This window comes from Pyrgilauda ruficollis, unplaced genomic scaffold, assembly GCF_017590135.1.
Source record: "Pyrgilauda ruficollis isolate IOZ18807 unplaced genomic scaffold, ASM1759013v1 scaffold129, whole genome shotgun sequence".
Lineage (NCBI taxonomy): Eukaryota > Metazoa > Chordata > Aves > Passeriformes > Passeridae > Pyrgilauda > Pyrgilauda ruficollis.
In genome coordinates, this window is record NW_024511321.1 from 231830 (window position 1) to 256520 (window position 24691).

At 52.3% G+C, this 24691-nt stretch overlaps 3 protein-coding genes across 5 annotated transcripts in view; 1 reads left to right on the top strand and 2 right to left on the bottom strand.

Annotated features, from left to right (window-relative positions):
• Positions 1-738: 738 nt before the first annotated feature.
• Positions 739-21684, bottom strand: GPR137C (G protein-coupled receptor 137C). 3 transcript variants are annotated; one of them, XM_041458533.1, is made up of 7 exons: positions 21214-21684; positions 13510-13553; positions 12608-12836; positions 10083-10232; positions 9437-9559; positions 9228-9343; positions 739-2720 (listed from the first exon to the last, which is right to left on the bottom strand). In XM_041458533.1, the coding sequence occupies exons 1-7, from the start codon at positions 21544-21546 to the stop codon at positions 2570-2572; spliced, it is 1146 nt and encodes a 381-aa protein (XP_041314467.1). In that variant the 5' UTR covers positions 21547-21684; the 3' UTR covers positions 739-2569. The 3 variants fall into 3 exon arrangements, with proteins under 3 accessions (XP_041314467.1, XP_041314470.1, XP_041314469.1); XM_041458536.1 differs by lacking the exon at positions 739-2720 and adding an exon at positions 8607-9010; XM_041458535.1 differs by lacking the exon at positions 739-2720 and adding an exon at positions 8607-9074.
• On the bottom strand, positions 4622-5599 carry LOC121348678 (splicing factor 3A subunit 3-like). Its single transcript, XM_041458471.1, is given in 2 exon segments — positions 4622-4685; positions 4687-5599. Coding segments are annotated over 2 exon segments (858 nt in total). The 5' UTR covers positions 5481-5599.
• Positions 21685-21865: 181 nt separating the features above from the next.
• Positions 21866-24691, top strand: part of TXNDC16 (thioredoxin domain containing 16) — a 39806-nt gene continuing 36980 nt past the window's right edge. The window contains exons 1-2 of the mRNA XM_041458547.1: positions 21866-21950; positions 22395-22649. The gene's annotated coding sequence lies outside the window, so the exon portion shown is untranslated. The remainder of the gene's footprint in view (positions 21951-22394; positions 22650-24691) is intronic.

Here is a 24691-nt window from a genome sequence, read left to right on the forward strand (position 1 = left end):
CCGTTCCCTCAGGGCTGCAAGCAGAGAAACAGCAGGGGCCAAACCCCTGTGGCACCCCCAGCTCAGCCCTCAGAGCCCATCCCAGAGCTCCCAGCCAGAGCAGTCGGATGTGCCAGGTCCTGGCAGGGCTCAGGGGACCACACCTGGAGCTGGCTGGGTCACCCTGGGAGCCATCCCAGCACAGAAAGTCCTTTTTTATTATTTTTTTTTAAATTTATTTCAACAGAGTAGTGCTTGGTTACAGTTTAGTGAAGAACAAATAGGTACATTCATTGGCCACAGCTCCCGGGGCAGCAGCTGCTGCTGCCCACCTGCAAAGCCACAACACTGTTAAACCATACCAAAAAAAAAAAAAAAAAAAAAAAAAAAAAAAAAGAAAAACCAAAAGAAAGTTTAATGAAAGGCAACTATGCATTAAAAAAGTCCTTGTAACTTCTGAGCTATAAATGAGTTCAGTACAACACGGGACCGGCCCCGGGAGGAGCGGGCAGTCGGGACAGAGGAGGAAAACCCAAACCTTGGCCAGTCGCTCAGGGGTCCATCAGCAACGAGGCTCACTGCCCTGACCTGCCCTCCCAAAAAATCCAGGAAGATCGTAGTGTGGGTGTGTGCTTCAGTGCAAGAGGAACAATGAGCCTGTAGCCCTTGGATTTTGTAGGTTTTTTTTTAATTTTTTTTTTTTTTTTTTTTTTTTTTTTTTGTCATTTCACTTTTTTTTTTTTTTTTTTTTTTTTTGCGCACTACACTCCTTTCCCTCCAAAGTAAAACTTAAAGTGCTCCTAGTGCTTTGGAATTTAAGCAAGAACAGGGGCCACGAGTGTCACTTGCTGTCTTTGGAGACTAATGGGAGCAGAAGGAAGGGTGGCAGTGGCTGGCCCTTCACCAGCTTTGCCATAAGCCAAGCAGGGATTGAGATGGAGCAGCTGGGGTGGAGCTCTGGGACAGGGACTCCAGCAAGGGCTGTGCTGAGAGTTGCCATCTCCAAAAAAGAAGCAGGACTTGCTGCTTTTTTGGGCCAGCAGGAGGTGAGCAGGGAGAGCACAGGCCACACAGGGCAGTGGGACAGTGACAGGAGCTCAGCACAGCCCCAGGACAGAGCAGTGGGACAGTGACAGGAGCTGAGCACAGCCCCAGGGCTGAGGGGGCCAGGCTGGTGAGGAGAGGATGCCCCAGGCTGGGGTTGCTCTCACAGCTCTCAGGGTCCCTCCAGCTCCCAGCACAGCATTCCCTGTCCCCAGTGTCACAGCGGGGCTGGAGCAGCACGGGGCAGGTTAAAAGCAGTCCCAGGGTGGATTTGCCCCACGGTCAGAGCAGCTCCCTCCCTGCCACCAGTGCCTTTATCCAAAGCTGCTCTGCTCATCCCCACGGCTGGCTCAGGGACAAGCCAGGAATAACACCAAGCCTCATCTCCAAAGAGCCCAGGCTAGGTCAAACTTGGCTATTTTGGATAAGGAAAGACAGAGGGACCTGTCCCAGCCTGACCCAGCACTCCCAGCTCTGGGAGGCCCCAGGTCCACGGGGAGGGCAGAGTAAGGAGCCCAAGGATCAGATCCCTGTGGTTTCTGCCCCTTCCCTCTGCAACAGCAATGTTCCACAGGCAGCCAACACCCCCTGCACCTCAGTGGGGACCCAGCAGTTCACATTCACTCCAGGTTAAAACTCTTGGTTATCTGCTAAATGCAATTTAATACTGAGGGGGACGAGGGGAGCCCCACTGTGGGCAACGAGGAGGGGGAGCAGGGCTGCTTCCAGCACCCAGGGGGTGCAGCAGCCCTGGATTCACACACATTCCTGCACACACACTCCTGCTGAGCCAGCTCCAGCCTCTCCCTGCAGGGAAAAGCCAGCCCTGTCCCTCAGCCACGGGCCAGCGGGGTCATCACGAGGCCAGCAGGAACACTGACCTCACTCAGCTCTGAGCCCCAGGCCCAGGTAGGACAGGGCAGCAGCCAGGTGGGACCAGCAGGCAGGGCAAGACCCCCCGAGCCCCAGGGCCTCTCCCAGCCCTGCCAGGTGGGAATATGGCACAGTAAACTCCAGCATCCAGCAGCGGGGGCCCTGCCCAGACAGAGCTCCCAGGGAGGCAGGATGCAGAGTCCTTCAGGGAATACGTCTTTGCAGGAGACAGTGCCTCTCCCAGCTCTGGATGTGCAATTAAAACAGTAACTAGAACAGTCTCAGGCCAAACACAGCCCGAGCGAGATTCGTTCCTTCCAAGTGTGCAGATAAAAGTGCAAATATGCATTTGATGTTTCTTTTCTAGTGAGGAAGCTCTGGTGCATTTAGCTGCCAACATCTTGAAGACCAGACCAAGAAGAAAAAAAAAAAAAAAAAAAAAAAAAGCTTCCTGAGAGTTCAGCTTCACTTTGCTACATGGTACCTTAAAGTCACAGTTCTCTGACTTAACTGCCCGCAGCCCTGGGCTCAGTCCCGCGCGCCGCTGCGGCAGGTAGTGGAATGTTTGTGTCATGAGTTAGATGCTTCGGGGGGGGGGAAGAGGAGGAAAAGAGGAAAAAACCAGGTTACAATCCTATACACGAGTGCCACTCTGGGAAGAGAGGGAGCCTCCTCAGTTCTGTGGGGCGGGGTGGGAGCTGTGCTGGTGGTGGTTGATCTCCGAGCCGCCAGCGGCGCAGAGCAAGGGCGCGCTGTCCGCGGCGCTCCCGCCGTCGGTGCCAGCCAGGGAACCGTAGCAGCCCGAGCACTGAGGGGTGGCCAAGCTGCAGGAGAGACAGAAAAAACAGACTGAGAGGTGGCCAAGCTGCAGGAGAGGCAGAAAAAAACAACAGGCATGGACGTTTTAGGGATGAATAATTTGGCTTCTCCAGACTTCAACACCCTGACCGATGCTGGGAGCAGAAGTTTGAAGGTATAGCATCTCCAAGGAACTTGGGTTTGATGAGACAGCTACAAGGAGAAGAGCACCAGGCTGGCCAAGAGGAGCCAGAAGCTCTGAGCTGCTCACTACATCCCTGGACAGTGATGTGTGCTACACAGGTAGAAGAATTATAAAAGAAAGGCCTTATGAAATCAGGCCTTGCTCTGCTAACACTGCCAAAGCTGGCCTGTCATTTCTTCTAAGTGCAGCTAACAAGCAATTTGCAAGTTGCCATGTGAAGCTATTCTGAGAATCAGAAGTTGCTTTAATGCAACATTCTGTTCTGAGGGTGAAAAACAAATGCACCTGTGTAAATAATAAGATTTGTCCCATGAGAATCCACAAAGGAAAAATGTAAACATATCTAGAGAGAGAAAATTTGATAGATATATACAATAGCCCTTTCTGACTAGTGAACTGAATTTCACTGTATTGCTGACCAGTTAGGTTTAACACAGTGCTGGTATTTCCTGCAAACGTGAGCTTTGTGAATAAAGAATTGGCTTTCTGCATGAAGGACATGGAGTGTCAGCTGACTTATTCCAACACATGGAGACCCCAAAGATGTGACCGATGCGAGACGAACAGCGTGTCGCAAAAAAAGGTGAAATGAGCCAAGCTGACCTCAGGACTGGGTGGTGAGACAGGATTTAGAGATGGAATATACAAAGTCATGAAAGGAAGATGGAGCTGGCCACGAGTATGGTGAGGTAAGAGTGAAGAGCAGCGAGACAAGACGCAGCACATGGACACAACCAGCGGCTGCACCGCTGGCTGCAGGATCAGCATGAAAAGAACTTCAAGCAATGAACTTACAAAGTAGCAAAAGGCTATGGCTGCAGATGGAACAAGCAATGACAAGAGGCAACCAGTGAAGCAGAACCCGTGCACAGGGCTGCAGAGGGTGTGGAACACACAGGAATGAACACAACTCCTGGCAGGAAGTGTGAGAACCAAACCGCGAGTCGCAGAACGCAAACGTGGTCTCCAAACCTCGGGAGCTATGTGGCCAAAAGAGAGTCCTGGAAGGTGAGGCAGCCTAAGAGCTGCCGAGGAGAGAAGGGCTCAGCAAATCGTGCGGCTGCAGATGGAACAAGCAATGACAACAGGCAGCCGGTGAAGCAGAACCCGGGCAGCGAGTGCACAGTGCTGCAGAGGGTGTGGGACACATGGAAATGAACACAACTCCTGGCAGGAAGCGTGAGAACCAAACTGCGAGTCGCAGAACGCAAACGTGGTCTCCAAACCTCGGGAGCTATGTGGCCAAAAGAGAGTCCTGGAAGGTGAGGCAGCCTAAGAGCTGCCGAGGAGAGAAGGGCTCAGCAAATCGTGGGGACAACAGTCTCAAGAACCACGGTGAGTGAACAGTCAGCTGCTAAGGTGTGGGGAAACAAGTTGCAGAATAGAACCGTGATGTGGAAATGGCACGCGGGAGCGGCGACTGCGCGGAAACGTACGCGTCATGGAAAGAAAGCCAAACTGCGAGTTAGAAGAGGCAAAAGATGTCGGGAAAAGGAGAAAGTACAATAAATTTATGTTGACACCTTTGTTACTGTGTTGTGTGGTCCAGGGACTGGTCCCCAATTTGGTAAATGTGTTTAGTGGAGCCTGAGCCCACACTCTGGTTCTGGGACAGTGCCTGTGTGTGTGTCCCTGCCTGCAGACGCTCTGGAGCACATGGCCCCTGTGTCAGTCATTTCCCTTCTATCCCAGAGCTGGACACAGCAGTAGGGGCAGCAAGAGTCAAACCATGTGGAGAAACAACTCCTCCAGAGTCCCACCACACTTCAGCCCCAAAGCCAGCAGCTGATTTTAACCTGTCCAGTCCCAGGGAGGCCAGTTCCTCCCAGGAGGAGAAGGCCGAGAGGTCCAGGTGGGCACCAGCATGGGTGAGGGCACTGCTGGTCTCTTTTGGCCAGCCTGGGAATGTGCCATTCTCCCACTTCTTCCCAAACTCCGTCTGAATTTTCTCAAAAAGTTCATTGTGGTCCAGTAATGGTTTCACTCGATCTGTGTAACCCTGCAGGTACTCAAGGAGCATTTCAAGATACCTCTTATAGTCAGCATTTTTTTTCTCCTTGGGAATATTGAAGAGTTGGTCAAATGTGGATAAGTAAGTGATATAATCTAATTTCACTGGTGATTTGAGGTTAATGTACTTGAGGTAACAATCATGCAAATCCAGGTATCGTCCGTACCCTTCCTCATCTGTGAACTCCACCAGATTCTGCGCTTCTTCACTCTGGTTGTCTCTGGCCTTCAGCAGCTCCTCAAACTCCACTGACATAGGAACACAGATCTCACTTGGGTGCTTCTGGTGAAATTCCTTGATTTGCTTCAGTCTGTAGTAAAATCCCACAAATTCATTTGGCCCGGAAATGGCACTGAGTTCTTCCTCACACAGGCTGTCCTTGTCATCATACGGATCCCGCAGGTTGCTGCTCACTTCCATGTACCTGTCCTGCATGGCCCGGCTGTGGTGGTCCGAGTTGATCTGGTGATGGAGCTTAGACTTCTTGGTGAGCATCTCCTTCACCATCATGTCCATGAGCTGCTCCTGCTCCTCACGGTACCACCGCTGCTGCTCCAGGATCGTCTCCATCCCGCTCACAGCTCCCGCTACCCTTTGTGCCTGCAGTTCTCCTCTTCTCCCAAGATTATTTTTAATCAATTTCTTAATCAAGTCCTATAACCTTAAATTTTATCTGCAGTAGTTCCTTAAAGTTTAGAAATAATTAGCTCACAAATAAAATGTTACTGCTGAAGCAGACAGAGCCTGAATACAACCTGACACCCTGTCGGTCAGGGTGTTGGTAGCCCTCCAAATAAATGGTGGCTGCAGCGCTCCTGGAGTGACAAATGTGGTTCTGTTGAAGGGGTGATCCTGAAGAAGGCTGTAGTTTTCCTCTGAAGGTCCAGTGGTGTCTGGTCTTCCTCTGGGAATCCAGTGGAAAAGGCGGCTGTGGTGTTCCAAGCCTCAGATTATATCCAGGCAGGAATGCTTTGGCTCCTCCCCCTGGGCAGAGCATCTCCCAATGGGATTGTGTCACTTTATCAGCCATGCCGGGACACTCAGTGGCCCATTAACGAAAGATATCTCCTGGAGGGAGGATCAGTTGTGGGAGAGATAAAGAAAACTGCCCCAGCTGGTTTTAACAGCTGGCCCATTAAGAGAAGCTACCCCACCAGAGTCATGAGGGATGGGTCATGGAAGAGATAAAGAACACTCCCCCAGCTGGTTTTAACAGATGTAACCAGATGTATTCTATCACCATCTTGCATTGCAATCTAAGACAGTTAAATATTACCTTTCCATGCTGTAAGATATAAAGCTGTTTTCTTTTAAGAGATGACTCTGACTAGAACAGCTGTGATGAAGCACTGACAAACACCTGTTTGTGGATAAAGAAGATACAGTGTGTTCACCCTGGATTTTGTGAAGATTCTATTGCTCGTTACAATCTCTGCTGTTTTATCTTCCACAGAAAACACAGAAGAGTCAGTCATGATTCTCCATTATGGCTGTTGTTGATTGTAAGCTGTTTCAGTGCTTTCCTTTGTTACATTTTGCTGTCATAGGTACATGAGTGTACAAAGGTGTTATCTCAACTTCCCAAGAGGGTTACCACTGATATACTGATTACATGATGTGAACTTACTGATTTTATAATAGGCATCATTCATAAGATGTTATTAGTGTATTTATAGACAACTTGTTATATGCTTTAACATCTCTTTGTGTAATTATCTAAAAGATTCATGTCATTTCAGAATCCTTCTTTTTTGTTCTCTAGCTGCTTATGCAGGTTACCTCTCTGGCTGGTCCCTGCACTGGCTCTGCAGTTTGACCCAATGCTGTCTCATAATTAAGTATTTTTCAGAGTTCCAAGAAAAGATATTTGAGCTTCCTTGAAAGCCTCCTCTGAACGGCCAGTCTTGTGGTTTTCCCAGTTATTACAGAAGCACTCCAGGAGTTTGCTGGTTTTGAAGCATCTCTATCCTGAAGGAAACTTTGGAAGGACCCAGCTACTAGGTGGTTTGATTAGTCTTTAACCCCAAGGCCTTTATTCATAACTGCTATTCTTAAGAGCCTTGTTTTAAAATGTGTTTAGGGAATTCCCTCCCAGATGGAGCTTGGGCTCTGGCCAGGCCTTAGCTCCACCTGGAAGGAGAATTTGTCAATAAACCCAATGTTTTGTGCATCAAAACTAGATTCAGGTCACTTTGACTTGGCAATTTGACCCTTTATATATGACAGCTGAACCTATCTTTAGAGTGAGCTTGGGAATTATTATCTGGAAATAATTATCCAAGCCCTCACTAAATTGAGGTTTGTCAGCTGTTCGCAGACTCTGGCATGATGGTACAGTATTTCAGAGATCCCTAATTACCTAATTTCACATGTATTATTAATTACGTGTATTATCTGAAGTAGTCTTAATTGTTGTACCTGGCTTATTCCTGATTGCTGTCAGTTTCTTGTTCACTACATGTATGGTTTTGCCTTGATGTTTCCTCGTGCTCATAACCAAAGATAAGCATCTCATTTAAAAAAAATAAAAATAAGGAAGATTTAGTGCCTTAAGAACATCCAAATACTGTAATATGTACATTAGAAATTTAGACAGCTAAGAATGTGGAATAATGCAATATTTGCATTAGAAATTTGGAAAAAAGATCATCAAATCTAAATCCCAATTGAGTGTGCCTCAATTAGTAAAGCCTAATTGGTTCACTGACTTCAAGAGAGGGCGTGCTTGTGTTTTATCAGCAGCAGGTTTGAAGTGGTCACCTGTCAGATCAATCACTGATCACCTCTGGGAAAATGAGGCCCACTGGAAAGAGAAATAACCTCATCACCCTGCAGCCCTCGTGGCCAGAACAGGAACAGAACCAGGACTGCCAAGGCTTAGCTGTGTCTGCAAATACAGAGGCAATTTGCCAACAAAAGCTTCATGTCATCATCACAGTATAGTGTTCCTACTAACCTTCTTCAGCTATTCCCTGTTCCAGGATCCAGGAGGACATTCAGTGATGTCAAAGATCAACATTTCCACCTAATGGACTTTCTCCTGAGTCTTAACTATTTAACTTTAAAGCAATGGCCATTTATCTCCACTTCCCTAAGAGACATTGGACATTATTCTTTTGTTTTCTCATGCTGCAAAATCCTGTGTCAATGACATGACAGAATTTGATAAGCTTTGTTGATTGTAATCAGTCTTTTATCCCATATCTAATAGATAACCAGTGATAACCTTAATGAGATAATACCCTCCCAAGAGCGAGCTGTTTTAAGACCAGATCAGAGCCTTTTTTCAATTAATGAAAAGGGTGAGATGTTGTAGACAGGTAGAAGAATTATAAAAGAAAGGCCTTATGAAATCAAATTGCCAAAGCTGGCCTGTCATTTCTTCTAAGTGCAGCTAACAAGCAATTTGCAAGTTGCCATGTGAAGCTATTTTAAGAATCAGAAGTTCCTTTAATTCTATTCTGAGGGTGAAAAACAAATGCACCTGTGTAAATAATAATTGTCCCATGAGAATCCACAAGGGAAAAATGTAAACATATCTAGAGAGAGAAAATTTGATAGATATATACAATAGCCCTTTCTGACTAGTGAACTGAATTTCACTGTATTGCTGACCAGTTAGGTTTAACACAGTGCTGGTATTTCCTGCAAACGTGAGCTTTGTGAATAAAGAATTCTGCATGAAGGAAATGGAGTCTCAGGTGATTTATTCCAACTGTGAGAGACTTGGAAGTGAAGTGGAAAGGAAGTAAAATGTTCCAGGCCAGGCTGGACAGAGCTTGGAGCAGCCTGGGATAGTGGAAGGTGTCCCTTCTCATGGCAGGGGATGGGACAAGATGGGCTTTAAGGTCCCTTCCAGCCCTAACCATTCCATGATTCCATGGTGATAGGGCTGCCAGGATGTTTTGTAGGAGTTTTGCTGGGGATACCTGACCACTGTCCCGCACACCAGCACTTTCTGCAGAGCTTTGTCCCAGCTCCCTTCCAGAACATCACCAGCTCTCACTTCCCAGTGGAGAAACCCCTCTGGAGATCATTTCAGAGCCCTCTGAAATGGATCCCAGCCCTCCTGGGTGAGGTCTGCTGTCTGCAGTCACCACCTGTGAGCACCATCCACCTCTCTGAGCTGGTCACTTATGCCCAATAAAAACAGCTCCTTGTGAGCTGCACAAGGGAACAAAAGCTCTGTCAGAGGCTCCCTGCCCCATCTGCCATGCCCAAGCTGCCTCTTCCACCGAAGTTTTTCCTAGGAGCAGAAGCCAGGAGCTCTGGTGCTGCCCCAGAGGGCAGCAGAGCAGCAGCACAACCCTTCCTTACCCTCCTTCCCTGGCCCCGAGCCGTGACAAGTCATCGTCGCTGTCGTAGCGCCTGGGATTGTCAAAGAAATAGGCCCTGGAGCTGTAGCTGTGGCTGTTGACCATCCCTGCTGGAGTCTGCCAAGGAGACAGGAGTTAGGCCAGAAGCAAAACATTCCCAAAAGTCATCCCAGGCATCCTCCCAGCACAGGGGGACTCGCTCAGGCCTACCAGGTTCTGGCTCAGTCTCTGAGCGCGGAAGAACAGCACCACAAAAGTGGTTGGCACCAGCTCCCAGAGGAACAGGACCACTCCAAACACCACGTACTCCTCACTGCTCACCTCCACGTGCACCTGTGGGCACAAGGCAGAGGGGTCTGTGTCATCCCAGCCACCCAGAGAGCTCCCAAAAGCTGGAACTGGGAGTGCAGAGAAACCTTTCCAAAGGCAGGAGTCCCCAAAGCAGCACAGTGACCTTCACCTGGCTGCTGCTGCTGGTTTGAGTGAGCTGGTTCTGCTCAGAGGGTGCTGCCAGGGCACTGGGAGCTCTCTGCCCACACCAGGGACTCCCCCTCACGCACAGCCATGCCCGATTAAGCATTGCTGTTCTGCTCTAGTTGAGCTGTCCCTCCTCTCCCTCACAAGAAGAGTTGGCAGGCTGAAAGGGAAGAGCACAACGGGGAATCCTTCCTGAAGAAGTGGCTGGGGAGAGGAGGACTCAGGTTTGCTGGGTGCAGAGAGCAAGCAGAGCAGAAAGGCAGCTCATGTGGGGGTTCAGCTACCCAGACACCCCCCCCAAGCCCCCTGTTCACCCTCACAGGATGAGCAGTGACTGCATTTCACTTCACTGGCTCTGGATTTGGGGTCACACACTCACCTTGTCTGAAAGGTTGTCCCAGCCATAGTTAAAAGGGCCAGGAACATTGTCTGGAGATATAGCCACAGCTACCAGGTTATAGCAAGCCCTTGAGGAATACAGGAGGGCCACTACAGATCCCACCAGAATAGCCTGGCAGACAGATGTTCCCTAGGACAGGAAGAAATAAAAAGAGCTTTAATACAGAGCCGTGATGTTCTTCCCCGTTCCCTCAAATGCATGAGCAGCTGTGCAGGCAAGAATGACCCAGAACATTTGTATGTTGTTGCTAAAATATTCAGAGCTGGGTAAGAGCTTTCTCATGTGATGAGTTCATTGCAGGAGCCACACAGCAAGAGCTGCCTGGGAGCAGGGAAGGATCTGAGGCACTGGAGTGCCCCTGGCAGGACTTTGTCAGTCAGCTCCAAACTGGGGGTCCAGGGAGATGCTCTTCCTGCTGCTCCCTGCCTTCCTCTGGGAATCTCCAACAACCAACCAGCAGGAAAATCAACTTCTGCTTCACAGCCCAGACCCTGCAGAGGTGTTCACTCTGCCCTTTCACTTGCAGCCACCCAGCACCCCAACACTGCACACATGTTGGTGTAGGAAAGAAGCTCAAGTATTTGGGGTGGGCAGAAAGACCCAGAGCTTTATTCCCAGTACCTGAAGGGAGCCCACAGGAAAAATGGAGAGAGACCATTTACAATGGCCTGGAGGGAGAGGATAAGGGAATGGCTTCAAACAGACAGAGGGCAGGGTTAGATGGGATATTGGGAGTAAATTCTTGGTTGTGAGGGAGGGGAGGCCCTGGCACAGGGCACCCAGAGAAGCTGTTGCTGCCCCTGTATCCCTGGAAGTGTCCAAGGCCAGGCAGGATGAGCTTGGAGCAACCTGATCTAGTTAAAGGTAACCCATGGCAGGGGGTTGGAACCGAATTTAAGATCCATTCCAACTCAAACTATTCAGGAATGCTGAGACAAACCAGGCTTTGTTAAATCCATCCACGAATCCCTTTAATGACTGCTGGGAGGCAGCAAGTGACAGTGAGGGGCAAACACCCTTCAACACCTGAGCTGCCTTTGTGTTTAAGCAGAGAATCTGCTGGGAAAGCTCATCCCACTGGTCTGCTCCACATCCCAGCTCTATTCTCCTAGATCTGGAGCTCAGGACAGTGTCTTGAGAGAGTCAGCAGGAGAGAGGTGACAACAGACAAGTGACCTGAAGCCCAGCACACATCCTGCAGCCACTGGAAGCTGAGCCTGGGATCCTCAGGCCAGCACAATGAGGCACAAAGGCTGCTGAAGCTCCCAAGCTCCCAAGAACCCCAGGACGGGAGCTGGCTGCAGTCCAGCCTCCTTCCCACAGCTCCAACGCTCCCACCTTCAGTGTGGAGGCAGCAGCCTCCAGCTCTGCTATGTGCCTTTGAGTTCAGGGGCACGACAACCTTCTGGGGCATCTGTGTAACATTTCTGCTCATCCCCAGCCTGTTTCTGCAGCAATTTCCCCAACACAACATCAGAGGATGCCCCCGAGGCAGGGGAGGGAGGCAGAGACCTTCAGCAGACAGCCAGGATGAGTATCCAAGTGGAGAGCAGAGGCTTCCCTGGAGCACGTTGTACACAGCCCAGGGGCAGCCTCGGGCATGTGAGGAGAGGAAGTTCCAGCACTGGGGGATCTGGGTGAGTTAATGAGTGTCCAGAGCCAGTCAGAGCTGGATACCAGGCCCAGGCCAGCAGGGATGTGAGCAGCTTCTCTGCCCCTGCCTCACTGCAGATCTGGATGCAACCTGCAGCCTCTGGACAGCTGTCACAGGAGCCAGGCAGGACACCAGACCCAGCCCACACCCCCTGGATTCCAGGAAGCCACCAATGCCCTCTGCTGCTTAAGGAGCCAGACATCTCCTTCAGAAAGCCTCAGCTTCAGCTGACTATGCTCAGGTGCTCTGGTTTTTCCTCTAAATGTTTCCAGGCACTCAAGTGGACACTGACTGCAGCCTCCTGCCACACTGCTGGTGGCTTTTCCACTTTCCTATCTGCTGGAAAAGAGCTGTGTGTGTTCAGACCCTCACCTGTCCTGCTTTGGGACAGGACCTACAGCAACTTCTGCTCCCATTCCAGAATGCTCATCTCATCCTACCCAAGCAGAGTCCAGCTAAAGCTGGATTTCTGGGGGATTCCCTTTGCAGGGAATCATGACACACCTGCTACAGGTAAAATAGACAGCTAAAACTGCATCTGCTGCTCTGAGAGAACTCTCTCTTCAAGGCAAACCTGAGATTTTCTATGCCTGAAAAGCAGAAGCAGCTCATAAATCTGTTATGCCAAAGCTGCAGACAAAGTATTCCCCTAAAACATGCAGGAAACATCACTCCCACAGCAGGAGCATGCACTTTGTGAAAGGGAGGAATCCAAGAGTTGCCACCTCCACACTGGAAGGAGAATTTGAGCAAAAGCAGCTCAGGTGCCACCAGGCCAGCGCTGCCCTGAGTGAGCACACCCAGATCCAGCTGAGCAGTCCCAGTGGGAATTCCCAAGGCATTTACCCACCTTGGACTCGAGGTAGACATTGGCTGAAGACATCTTTCCCAGTTTGCACATGCAGCAGGCCAGGGAGATGGCACAGAGGATGAAGAGGCTGTCGTTGACCAGAGCCCGGGCCAGGACCGTCCACCTCAGCTGCTTCTCCGGGACCTCGCCGTGGATCAGCATTGCACAGGTTAAATTCACAACCAGGAACAGGAGGCTGGTGAGGATGGAGCCCAGGTACAACAGGACCCTGGAGACATGGTGAGGGGGAAAATGGTCAGGGAGACAAGCCCAGGTTCACTCTGCACCTCCCTCCTGTCTCAGCAGAGCCTCCCAGGGCTCTGCTTGCTGGGAAGCTCAGGCATTCCAGCAAATTTCAGGGGTTGTATTGGCAGCCCAAGGCTGCAGAGGATTTGTTGGAGCTGCTCTCATAACACATGAGCAGCGTAAGCAGTCATGAGTTACAAGACTCATCTTCTGACAGTCAGGTTCTTATCTTGCAGATTTTAAGTGTTGCTCCAGCTCTGCATTAACTCCAGTCAATAAGCCATGAGTCATCACAACCACTGCAACTCCTTTCTTGAGAGCCACTGGAGCTTGCATTTTCCACCCTGGGTTTCCCTGGGAAGCACCTGGGCTGCACAAACCTGGGGCTCACCCAGTGCTCAGGCCTTTTTCTGCAGATCTTTCCTGGGCTGGGACAGCTCAGTGACCCTAGGAGTCCACCCACGGGAACTGGGATGGTTGAGCTCCTCTGGCACCCCTGAAGCTCCCAGTCCTGCTCCAAGGTGCAGCTCTGCTCCTTTCTCAGAGCAGAGGTATGGAATTAGAGCTCTGATCAGCTTTTGGGGCCTGACCCTCCCATTCCCAGCCAGTTCCCCTGGGACCAGCTTTGAAGGGAAGGTCAGGACAGCAGCACTTACTTGTACTTGTTGAATTCAGCTGCACATTTCACTTTGAATATGACCTGGAGGAAAGATTTGCACAGGGTTACTTTAGGTTTTACTTCTTTCAACTTGTCAAGAGATAAACAGGGAAGTCAGAATCCAGCTGACATCTGCAAGGACTCTGGATTATTTATTAGCACCAGCTCTTGCTCTGGACCCAAAAGAATGGTACTTTTTCCTTGTACAAGCCCAGCCCAAATACAGGTTCCCAACAACCATAAACATATTTAACACCCCATATGTGACAAGCACTAACACCACACCTTGAAGATTCGAGAAAAGAAGGGAGTTTAGCACTTTAACATCCTTCAAAAATACATCTCCTTTTCCCAGTGTTTTGGGCTATTTTAGGACCTCAGCCATGCTGGATTTCCATGTGAGAGGAGCAGGGACAGTTTAGGAAGGTGCAGATACTCCCAAGTCACAGCTCAGATGTGAATTCCTCTGCAAAGGCACAGGGAACCAGTGCTCACACTGCTCAGCAACTGGGATGTGTCCAGCTCCAGGTCCAGACCCCACCAGGAAGGATCCCAGAGCTGGGTCACACTCAGCCACAGGCAAAGCTCAAGTCCTGATTGGAGACTTTGAAGGAACCTGGGAAGAGGCACAGACACATCCAGAGTGATCCCACCTGTACTTGTGGGATCACTGCACAGCTGTGGAGGTTCAGTTTCCCTTCTCCCACAAGGAGCCTTCCCTGTCAGCAGTGAAGGATCACTCATCTCCTCTCAGGCATCCTCAGGCTGCTTTTATCCTGGTGGGATTCCTTGGCTCCTGCTTCCAAGCCAGCACTGAGGTAGAAATGGCACATGAGCTTCAGGAATCAGGCTGCTGCCAAGGGGATTTCCAGAGACATTTCAGGATCTGAGGGCTGTCTGAGCCACTGCAGTGGTTCCAAGCATTTCAAAGGACACTGGACAGCTTCAGTGATTCTCTTCCAAGAGCCACTTCCACTGCCTGGCTCCTCTTCCCGAGGCTGAGGAAGGATGAGCTTAACTTAGTGAGGAATGAGACACGGCTCTTCAGCAGAGGGAGGTATCCAGCCTCAGGAATGTTCTCTGTCCCCTTGTCCTGGCACACAGAAGTACAGGAGTGTGGCACAACCCACTCCGAGCCCTAGAACTCATCTCAGCTAAAAGAAACTGAGCCTTGGGAAGAGCCACGTGGTGACTCCAAAACAGAAATATCCCTGAATCCTCCCTTGTTTGCTGTGGGTGACATTCAGGCACTTTGGGAGTGTCATGGAATCACTGAATCACTGAGGCTGGAAAAGCCCTCCAAGGTGAAGTCCAACCATTAATCCAGCACCACCACATTCATGCCCTGAAGTGCCACATCCACAAGTTTTTTGAACATTTCCAGGGCTGGGGACTCCACCACTGCCCTGAGCAGCCTGTTCCAACACCTCACCACCCTCTCAGTGAAGAATTTTTTCCTAACATCCACTTAGGATCTAAATATTCCCTGGCACAACTTGAGGCTGTTTCCTCTTGCCCTGTCAAAACAGGCATTGGTGACATCCAGCTGGGAAACTCCTGGTTCAGCACCCATTCCAGCAGCATGGAAATCCACTGAGGAATCTGCACTCCTGCTCTAACCTCAGCCTCTGAACAGCCCTGCAGTCCCCAGCTCGTATTCCAGCTGGGAATGTTGTGTTCTCAGCTGAGAACAGCCCCTCAGCTGAGCAGGGAAGTACTCCTGGCTCTCAGAAGATGCTGTTTTGGGCAGGACACTCTTCCCAAACCCTCCCCTGCAGCCCCAGGGATGAAGGCACACAAAGCTGAGTCAGGGTTAAGAGTGCAACAGCAATTTGAGCCTCATGCTTGGCCCGCTGCCATGGAAAGCAGAGGGAGACCACAGCTCCAGCCTTACACTTTTATTAGCCCCTGGATAGTTATTCCTATAACTTCAGGAAGGGAACAGCCACCACTGCTTGGGTGGTTTTGGTTATTAAGGCTGATAAGTTATCTGAAGGCTGCTTTTCCTTCCCAGGGACTGGGTCAGGAGGTGCCACCAGCAGAGTGCACAGGGTGTCTCTGGGTTCTTATCCTTGAGATGAGCTCTGAGCCTCCTGCACGGGGCTCTGCTGCTCCCAGAGCCCAAGGACAGCTCAGGCAGAGGGTTCTGCTGTGAAAAATCCAGCACAGAGAGCTCAGGAGCAATCCTGTTCTTCAGAAAAACAGGAAAAATAGATGCCTGTGCTCCAGCAGGTGCATTAGGCCAAGCTGTGAGCAGCAATCCTTGCAAACGGAACAGTTCCTTCAAATCTGAGCTGAGCCCAGCTCCAGAAATCAAGCATGAAAATAGGGAACAGAGGTCTCAGCAGTACAGAGCAGCAGGACTGGCAACTTTTTTTTACTCTGAATAAGTCTTTCACAGCAGTTTGGAATACTCAGGTGCCTCTCCAGAGCCATGGATCCCTTGAGCACTCCACATCAGCCAGAAGGTGAGGCTGAAATGAGCTACAGACCCCAAAGCCCTCCGTGATGCCGGAGGTTTTTGGGTGGGTTTATCCCAAAAAAGTGATTTCCTTGCTCACATCACAGCCCAGAGAGCCCCTAGGGTGTGTTCAAGGGACACAATCACCCTTAGAAGGTGCACTGGAGGTGTCACAGCTGCTAAGGGAAGAAAAGTGACACATCCCAGATCACACAGATGAATCCAAGGACCACTCCCAGTGCCTGCACAAGGCAGGATCTTAAACCTTACAGTGAGGCACTTAGGCTGGACCAAAACCAAGCTACCTTTCAGCAGACCTGAAAGATCCAGGAATTTGTTGCTGTCCACTGGAATCAAATTTTGTTGCTTCATAAAGACAACATGTATTTGGGCTCTGCAGACACAAGACACAACGATGCCTCGCCCCAACACAGCTCAGCTGCAGGAGCATCCCCAGACAGATCTCCCTCCTCACCACATGAGATAATGGGAGCACAGCACAGACTATTTTGGGATCACACCTCGTACCAAGTGTGCAAACCCCAGCTTCAACCCACGAGGGAAAAGCTGTCCATGAGGATCTCTCACCCTCCTCATATTAATATCCAGATCATTCCATGCCATCCTGAACACAGGCTGCAATTCTGCATGTTCCCTCCTTTCCTAGAATAGCTGGTCCCCAGCAGGGCCACCTGTTCATCTGAGAAACATGGGAACCATCAGCTATGGGATGGAGCAGTTTGGAGTCTCAGTGATCCCTCAGCAGCTGTCCCTCCGAGGCACAGGGCACTGCCAGGTGTCTGCTACACAGGGAAGGTGAAAAAGGGAAATGAAGGATGGAGATTTTCCCAGTGTTCCAGCTGAGAAGGCAGGAAGATGCAGGACAGCAAAGACAAAGATCTCCCAGGCTGGATGCTCTCTCCATGCCTGTCTCCAGTGCAATTAGAGCAGGAAGGGATGAAAGGGGCTGATGTCATCTCCTCACATGGAGCACTCAGAGCAAGCCAGGCAGGTGAAGGGCTCTGGCCACACCATCAGCCCCACCAGTTCAGCATTCCTTACCCATCCCTGTGCCAGCTGCTGACTCCCAGGACAACCAGGGGTGCCAAGGGCTCAAGAAGGTCTTGAAGATCCAGGTTGTTGTGGCTGCATTTCACAGAATCGTTTGGGTTGGAGAAGACCTCCAAAGACAACCAGGGGTGCCAAGGGCTCAAGAAGGTCTTGAAGATCCAGGTTGTTGTGGCTGCATTTCACAGTTTGGGTTGGAAAAGACCTCCAAGGCCATCAGGTCCAAGCTGTGCTTGATTCCCACCTTGTCACAAGCCCAGAGCTCTGAGTGCCACCTTCAGGGGTTCCTTGGGTACCTCCAGGGATGGGAACTCCAAACCTCCCTGGGCAGCTCCTTCCAATGCCTGACAACCCTTTCCATGGAGAAATTTTCCCTAATATTCCATTTACACCTCCTCTGGCACAGCTTGAGGCCCTTTCCTCTTGTCCCTTGCTCCCTTGGGAGCAGAGCTCAAGCCCCCCTGGCTGTCCCGTCCTGTCAGGAAGCTCTGCAGAGCCACAAGGTCCCTCCTGAGCCTCCTTTTCTCCAGGCTAAATACCCTGAGCTCCTTCCATGTATTTCCATGTACCATGCTCCTGACAAAGACGTGGAGAAAAGCAGAAGTTGCAGACTTTGGGAAAGGTGGCATTGTTCAAGCAGCTGGCAGCACAGGAGCTATTCCAAAGGCAAGGCAAAGGAGCATCCTAGGTTGGATGTCAGAGCTCTTGAGGCAAGAGTGGGAGTGGATCTGAATAATTCTGACCTGATGGACTGTGAACTCCAGACTGCCAGGAAAGGACTCCTTCTGGTACAAGATGAAGTAGAAAGGAAGAGATGCTCCCAAGCTAAAGGGATGTTCCTGGTGGAAAAAGTATCCCAAGGGAGCCTACAAGAGAGCTGGAGAGGAGAAGAACATGGAATGAAAGGGAATGGCTTCCCACTGCCAGAGGACAGGGATGGATGGGATATTGGGAAGGAATTCCTGGCTGGGAGAGTGGGCAGGCCCTGGCACAGGGTGCCCAGAGCAGCTGTGGCTGTCCTTGGGGAAAGGTGGCATTGTTCAAGCAGCTGGCAGCACAGGAGCTATTCCAAAGGCAAGGCAAAGGAGCATCCTAGGTTGGATGTCAGAGCTCTTGAGGCAAGAGTGGGAGTGGATCTGAATAATTCTGACCTGATGGACTGTGAACTCCAGACTGCCAGGAAAGGACTCCTTCTGGTACAAGATGAAGTAGAAAGGAAGAGATGCTCCCAAGCTAAAGGGATGTTCCTGGTGGAAAAAGTATCCCAAGGGAGCCTACAAGAGAGCTGGAGAGGAGAAGAACATGGAATGAAAGGGAATGGCTTCCCACTGCCAGAGGACAGGGATGGATGGGATATTGGGAAGGAATTCCTGGCTGGGAGAGTGGGCAGGCCCTGGCACAGGGTGCCCAGAGCAGCTGTGGCTGCCCCTGGGTATCTGAAAGTGCCCAAGGCCAGGCTGGAGCAAGCTGGGACAGTGGAAGATGTCCCTGCCATGGCAGGGGTGGAACTGGATGAGCTTTGAAGTCCCTTCCAACCCAAACCCTTGTGGGACTCTATGAAAAATAAATACACATCCCACACTGATTCTGTGAGGTCTCTGCATTCCCTCAGGGATCTCAGGGACCAAGATGGGATAGGAAGAGAAAAATCTGTCCCCACAAAAAGGAGGAACATCAGGCATTTTAGCAAATTTGAATTTCAGCCCTGAAACAGCCTGGAATGTTAAACAATACCAGTTCTCCACAGGTATCTGTTTCCTGGAGCTTCTTCCCCAGCACCATTCCATCCTCAGCCTCTATGCTGCCTGAGGAGCTCTGTAAATCAAGCAAGAACAGCTCAAATATCAGCGCAGGCCATTTTCTTGCCCAGATGCCATTTCTCCAGCATCTCCACAAAGGAGGCTCTGTGTTCAGGGACAATGAGCCAGGCCCTCAGCACAGCAGCAGCCCCTGCTTTTATCAGAGGACATCTTGGATCAGGATGCCACCCCCAAGGCAGCAGAAGCTCAGTGTCCTTCCACAGACTGCTGCCAAGTGGTCCTTAAAAACTGGGAATGGATGGGCATGTTCTGCTGGATCACACCAGTAAACACACCAGTCTAGATCATGGGAGCCAGAAAAGCTCCAGGCTTTCCATCTTTTTTCTCCAAATCTCTGGAGCTTCACCACTGAGATCTCCCAAAAACCCCACGGAGTGATGGACACCCCTCCTGGTTGTTCCAGGGAAGTGTCAGGCCCTCCCTGGAGCTGAGCAAGCAGACCCATTTTCATAAGTCACTTTATCCTTCCCCACTCCAGATTCAGAGCTCTTATTTCCTCAGACAGGATTTCCCTTGGCTCTAGGTCTTCAAGGAGAAAGAAGTGGGATATATGCAGAGTTCACTGAAAAACAGATATCGTGGGAGGAGGAGAAGCCTGGGAATCTATTTGGATTTACTTTAAGAGGACCTTTAAACAAGCCTGCAGAGAGGCAAATCTGCTGTCAAATCCAGTGACCTAGAGGAAAACAGAAATCCAGCCACTCTGTGGAGCAGAGCACAGAATCCCTGCCTTTCAAGGGACACCAACCCCTCCTGGCTGGAGCAACTGGGAGGTCAGGCTCCCTTAAGCAGACAAGATGGATTTGTGCACTCTCTGCACCATTTGTTATTCCACTGCCATTCCATCAACAACACCTTCTGCAACAGGCAGCTCACCCCCAAAGCCTCCAGGTGTTTATTTGGGGGGGGATGAGAAGGGGGGAAAACAAGAAGAACAACAGAACAACCCCAGTGCTCCAAGTGTCACGTGAATGTTGGTGTCCTGGGGAAAATGAAATCATAACTCCCGTGGGTGACACATCGGAGCGACGGAGAGATTTCTGTGTGCTAGCCATTCCTTTGTGAGGCTGGGGAACAGCTGAGAGCTGCAGAGCAAAGAATCCCAACAACAACAACAAAGCTGGAAGGAAAAAGTGGTGACTTGTTTCATAAATAGGCAGCGAACCGGGAGGCAGGCGAGCAAAGGGCTGCTCAAGAGAAACTGGAGCAGAAACAAAATATTCAGGAGGAGGATGGGGAGGGGAGAGCCAGGGCTTTAGGAGATAAAGGCAAGTGGAAGGACTAAGGAAAGGAGGCTAAAAATCACCACACCAGCGATGGGAAACGCAGAAAAGCAGGGACACATCCCGGTGACAATAACAAGCGGCTCCGCACTGTCCCAGCAGCGATGCTGGCGCTGGGAAGGGGCCCCCCTGGGCTGCCCCGGGCTGTTGTGTGAGGGATCTCGGGGTTTTTTTGTCTGACAAGCTGCGGAACAACAAGCCCGGCTCGCAGCGGAGCGATGGAGGGAAGGAGGGAGCGCAGCAACAATAGCAGAAGAGGCTCTGGCTGGTGACGTAATGGTTGGCATCACTCCAGGCCAGAGCAGCCCCTGCTGCTGCCACTTTCTGGTCCTCTTTGCACAAGGGGAATCAATTAAAAAAAAAAAAAAAATAAAAGATGCAAAACAGTCCATCAAGTGATGCCCCCGCCCCACACACACACGTACAAACACCCCGCGGTGGGTCTGGGCTGCAAAGAGGAAAAGCCCACCTGGGAGCAGGGCATCTCCCTGCACCCCCCAAATCCCAAATTCAGGGCATGAGGCTGTCCCCCCCGTGAGGGGTCTGCAGTCAGGGTACAGCCCTGCACCCCAAAGCCCTGATGCTGGCATTCTGGGCACACTTTTAGCCCACACCATCCCCCCCCCTAAATCCCACCCCGCCCCCCCAGTTGGATTCAGGGCACAATCCCTGTGCTTCTCCCCAAGCCTGGATTCAGGGCACAATCCTTGTGCCTCCCCCCCGAGCTTGGATTCAGGGCACAACCCCCGCATCCCCCCAGGCTGTCCCAAAGTCTGTACCGAGGGTTGGATTCAGGGCACAATCCCTGAGCCTCCTTCCCAGCCGGGATCGGGAGCACAGCCCCGCATCCCCTCAGGCTGTGCGGACGCCTCCAGCCAGGGCAGCCCCCAGGATCGCCCCCCACCCTCACCTGGGCGCTCCCATCCCCATCCCGCCCCAAAGCCTCGCCTCCAGGGCGCTCCAAGTTTGGAGAGGCGGCTGAAGAGGAGCTTCCAGCCCCGCTGTCCCGCAAGGGTGGAGGTTTGGGAAAGAGAATTTTGGAGGGGTTTTGCCTAAAAGGCAAAACTTACCTCGGCGAAATAGAGGTTGAGGAGGCAGAGGCTGGAGAAGAGGAGGCAGCCGGGCAGGCAGTACAGGAGCCAGTGGGCGAAGGGCTGCTGGAGGCGGAGGGCCTGCAGGGAATTCTGCAGGTAGAAGGAGAACAGGGTGGTCCTGAGGGCTGCCCAGAGCAGGCAGAGGAAGAGGCAGAGCGTGTGGTAACTCAGCCGCCGCTCGCGGTAGTAGAGCAGCAGCCAGAGCTGCAGGTAGGCGAAGAGGAAGAGCGCGGCGTAGAGCGCCGTGTGGAGCACGGTGAGCCCCAGCTCCACGGCGTAGGGCACGGCTGCCCCCTCAGCGAGGGCCATGGGGCAGCGGGAGGCACCGACCCCCTCCCTGCCTTCCCTCAGCCCCGGCTGGACACCCCCATGCAACAAAGGGCAGACCCCCCTCCTTTTCCCCTTCTTCTTCTTCTCCTCCTCCTCCCGCCCGCCCGGCTGCACAGCCCGCCCGCCCGCCGCCAAACAACTCCGTGCCGGGGACAGCCGGCTGAGCCCGCTGATTTGAGGGGCGGCGGCGCGCGCTTCCCATTGGCCGCCTGCCGGCCACGCCCCTCGCCGCGCCCACCCGCCGCGCCCACTGGCCGGCGCCGCCTGTCAATCACCCGCGCGACGCCCCCGCCGCGCCGCCGCTTTGCTTGTTGGGTTGGCGGCGCCGCCCGCCCGCCATCCCTCCTTCCCTGAGAGCCGGTGAGGGGTGAGAGAGAGGGACGGTGAGAGGGTGAGAAAGGTGAGAGAGGGGAGCGGGGCGCGAAGGACTGAGAGGGGCCGTGAGGGGAGCGCTGAGGGGCCTCCCGGAGGAGCCTCCCGGAGGAGCCTCCCGGAGGAGCCTCCCGGAGGAGCCTCCCGGAGGAGCCGGGGGGATCTGGGCACCCCCGCAGGCGGAGTCGGGCTGCGGGAACATCCCCGCTTCAGGCTCTGTGGGGATGTCCGGCTGTCGCTCAGGGACCGGGAACATCCCGGTTGCAGGCTGGGCTGTCCGGGTGTCGCTCAGGGACCGGGAACATCCCCGTTGCAGGCTGGGCTGTCCGGGTGTCGCTCAGGGACCGGGAACATCCCGGTTTCAGGCTGGGCTGTCCGGGTGTCGCTCAGGGACCGGGAACATCCCGGTTGCAGGCTGGGCTGTCGCTCACGGCCCGTGTGTTCCTTCCATGCAGGCGGCCATCCATCCCTGTGGCTGCGGGCACAGCTCAGGGAGCCGCGCCGCGATCCCCTGGAGCCCCTGGATACCGAGAGGCCTCGCTGGGCTCAGGGATCGCTTCCCCCGGCTGGCACAGACCCACCGGGGCTGGTTCGGGCATCCCGGCTTTTCCAGCCGTGCAGCCGGGGCCGAGGGACGCCGCGGGGCGGGATGCTGTCCCAGCAGCGCGGAGCAGCGGTGAGGACATCGGCCTGAACCCTCGGGACACCGGGTAGGTGACAGCCCTGAGCCGTCCGCGGCTTGCTGAGTGATGTGCACCCAGTGCCGGCTGCTTTCCAGGGATTTCCAGGGGCTGGTTCTCAAGGACAGACTGAATGGGGCAGCAGCAGCAGCAGTGGGTGATGCTGGTTCCTCCAGGGAAGTGGTGGAATTCAGCAGGTGGAGATTCCAGCAGATGGTGATTCCAGCATGCAGCAATGCTGTCAGGGAAGTGGTGGATTCACACAAACCGTGTGCATGTGGCACTTGGGGACACGGGTTTGTGGTGGGCTTGGCAGTGCTGGGGGAATGGTTGGACTCTTAGAGGTTTTCTCCAGCCTGTGTGATTCCATGCTGCAGGCTGTGTGCTGTGCACGGGAATCAAAGCCCTCCTCTCCTGGCGTGGGCAGAGATAAAAGCTGCACCATGTCCCTCCTGCAGGCTTGGATAGCAAGTGAGACCTAGCTGCTGGGAAGTTGGACCTGGAAATGAAAATGAAAGTGAAACTCTTCTGGAAGTGGCAGGATAAATGGCAGCATCAAAAATCCAGGCAAAGCACACTGAACAACAGGCTGAGATGCACTTGGATGTTCCCAGAAAAGGATCCCCGTGCTTCAGGATGCTCCCACAGCTGCCCCTGTAGGCAGCAGGGAGATGCAGTGAGTGCAAAGGGCTGGTGGTTATTTCACTCCCATAATTGCAGGCTCATCCCAAAGCTCTGGAGAAGCATCTCACTGTTATCCCAGCTCCAAGTGCTGGGGAATTGCAGCTCCACCAATCTACTCAAATCAGTTGTGTCCAAGAACTTGCCTTTGGAAAATTTGAAAGGAGTTGGGGTTGAGCTCTGTGCCAGCTAATTGAGTGATGATAATGAACCTGTGGTAATTGTCATGGGTCTGTGGTGATGAGCTTGTCGGCTGTGTAGGAAAAGTCTGGAGCAGGGAAGGGATGTGTGTAGTGAAAAATATGAAAAGTCAGTATAATTCCAGGCAAGGAATCATGGTTTTGTTTGGAAGGGACCATAAAACTCACCCAGTTCCACCCCTGCTATGGCAGGAACACCTTCCACCATTCCAGGCTGCTCCAAGCCCTGTCCAGCCTGGCCCGGAACACTTCCAGGGATCCAGGGGCAGCCACAGCTGCTCTGGGCACCCTGTGCCAGGGCCTGCCCACCCTCCCTTCCAGGAATTCCTTCCCAATCTCCCATCCATCCCTGTCCTCTGGCAGTGGGAGCCATTCCCTTGGGGAATGGTTGGACTCAGTGATCTTAGAGGGCTTTTCCAACCTTAAGGATTCTGTCATTCTTCTGGATCACCTAAAGGAAACTTGTTTGCGTGGACAAAAATGCAGGAAGAGCTGTCAGTGTTCCTCTCTGCCTTGCATTTTGGAGCAGCAGCAGGAGGGATATTTGTGCTGGGACATCCAGGTGAGCTGGAGAGAGAACTTCAGCCTGTCCATCCTGCTGGAGCTAAGGGATTGAGCCACCCCCACATGGGTTTGGGGTCTGGTTTGTGTCTTCCCTGCCAGGAAATTTGGGAGAGCAGCTCCCTGGCTAAAGTGCTGCCAGAAGGGCATGGAAGGCAGGTGAGAATCCTGCCAAAAATCTGTGCCAGCAGGGTGTGGGGTGAATGTCCTGCTGCAAAGAGAGCCCTGGTTTGGGTCAATCAGCATAGGAGAGCTTGAAGTGATTCCATTTAGGAGCATCCTAAGTGCTCCAGGTTTAGGAACATCTGCCTAGGGAGGTAAAACTGACCAGCTGAGGCCTCTGCAGGCTGGGAGAGGATGGAAGGGAATAAAATTAACAAGGAGCAACAGGGTAGTGCATTTTTGGGGAAACCCTGGCCCAGGGTGCCCAGAGCAGCTGGGGCTGCCCCTGGATCCCTGGAAGTGTCCAAGGCCAGGCTGGACAGGGCTTGGAGAAACCTGGGATGGTGGAAGGTGTCCCTGCCCATGGCTGGGTTGGAACTTTGGTTTTTTAAGGTCCTTTCCAACCCAAACCATTCTGGGATTCTGTGATGATATTTGGACAAGACAAAGTGTAGGTTTTACATCACT

Excerpts from the sequence above, each read along its gene's own strand:
- GPR137C (XM_041458533.1), bottom strand. The coding sequence starts at position 21,546 with ATGGCCCTCGCTGAGGGGGCAGCCGTGCCCTACGCCGTGGAGCTGGGG. Across the intron at positions 13,554-21,213 it reads TCAACCTCTATTTCGCCGAG|GTCATATTCAAAGTGAAATG; the intron begins GTAAGTTTTGCC and ends TCTTTCCTCCAG. Across the intron at positions 10,233-12,607 it reads ATGTCTACCTCGAGTCCAAG|GGAACATCTGTCTGCCAGGC; the intron begins GTGGGTAAATGC and ends TTCCTGTCCTAG.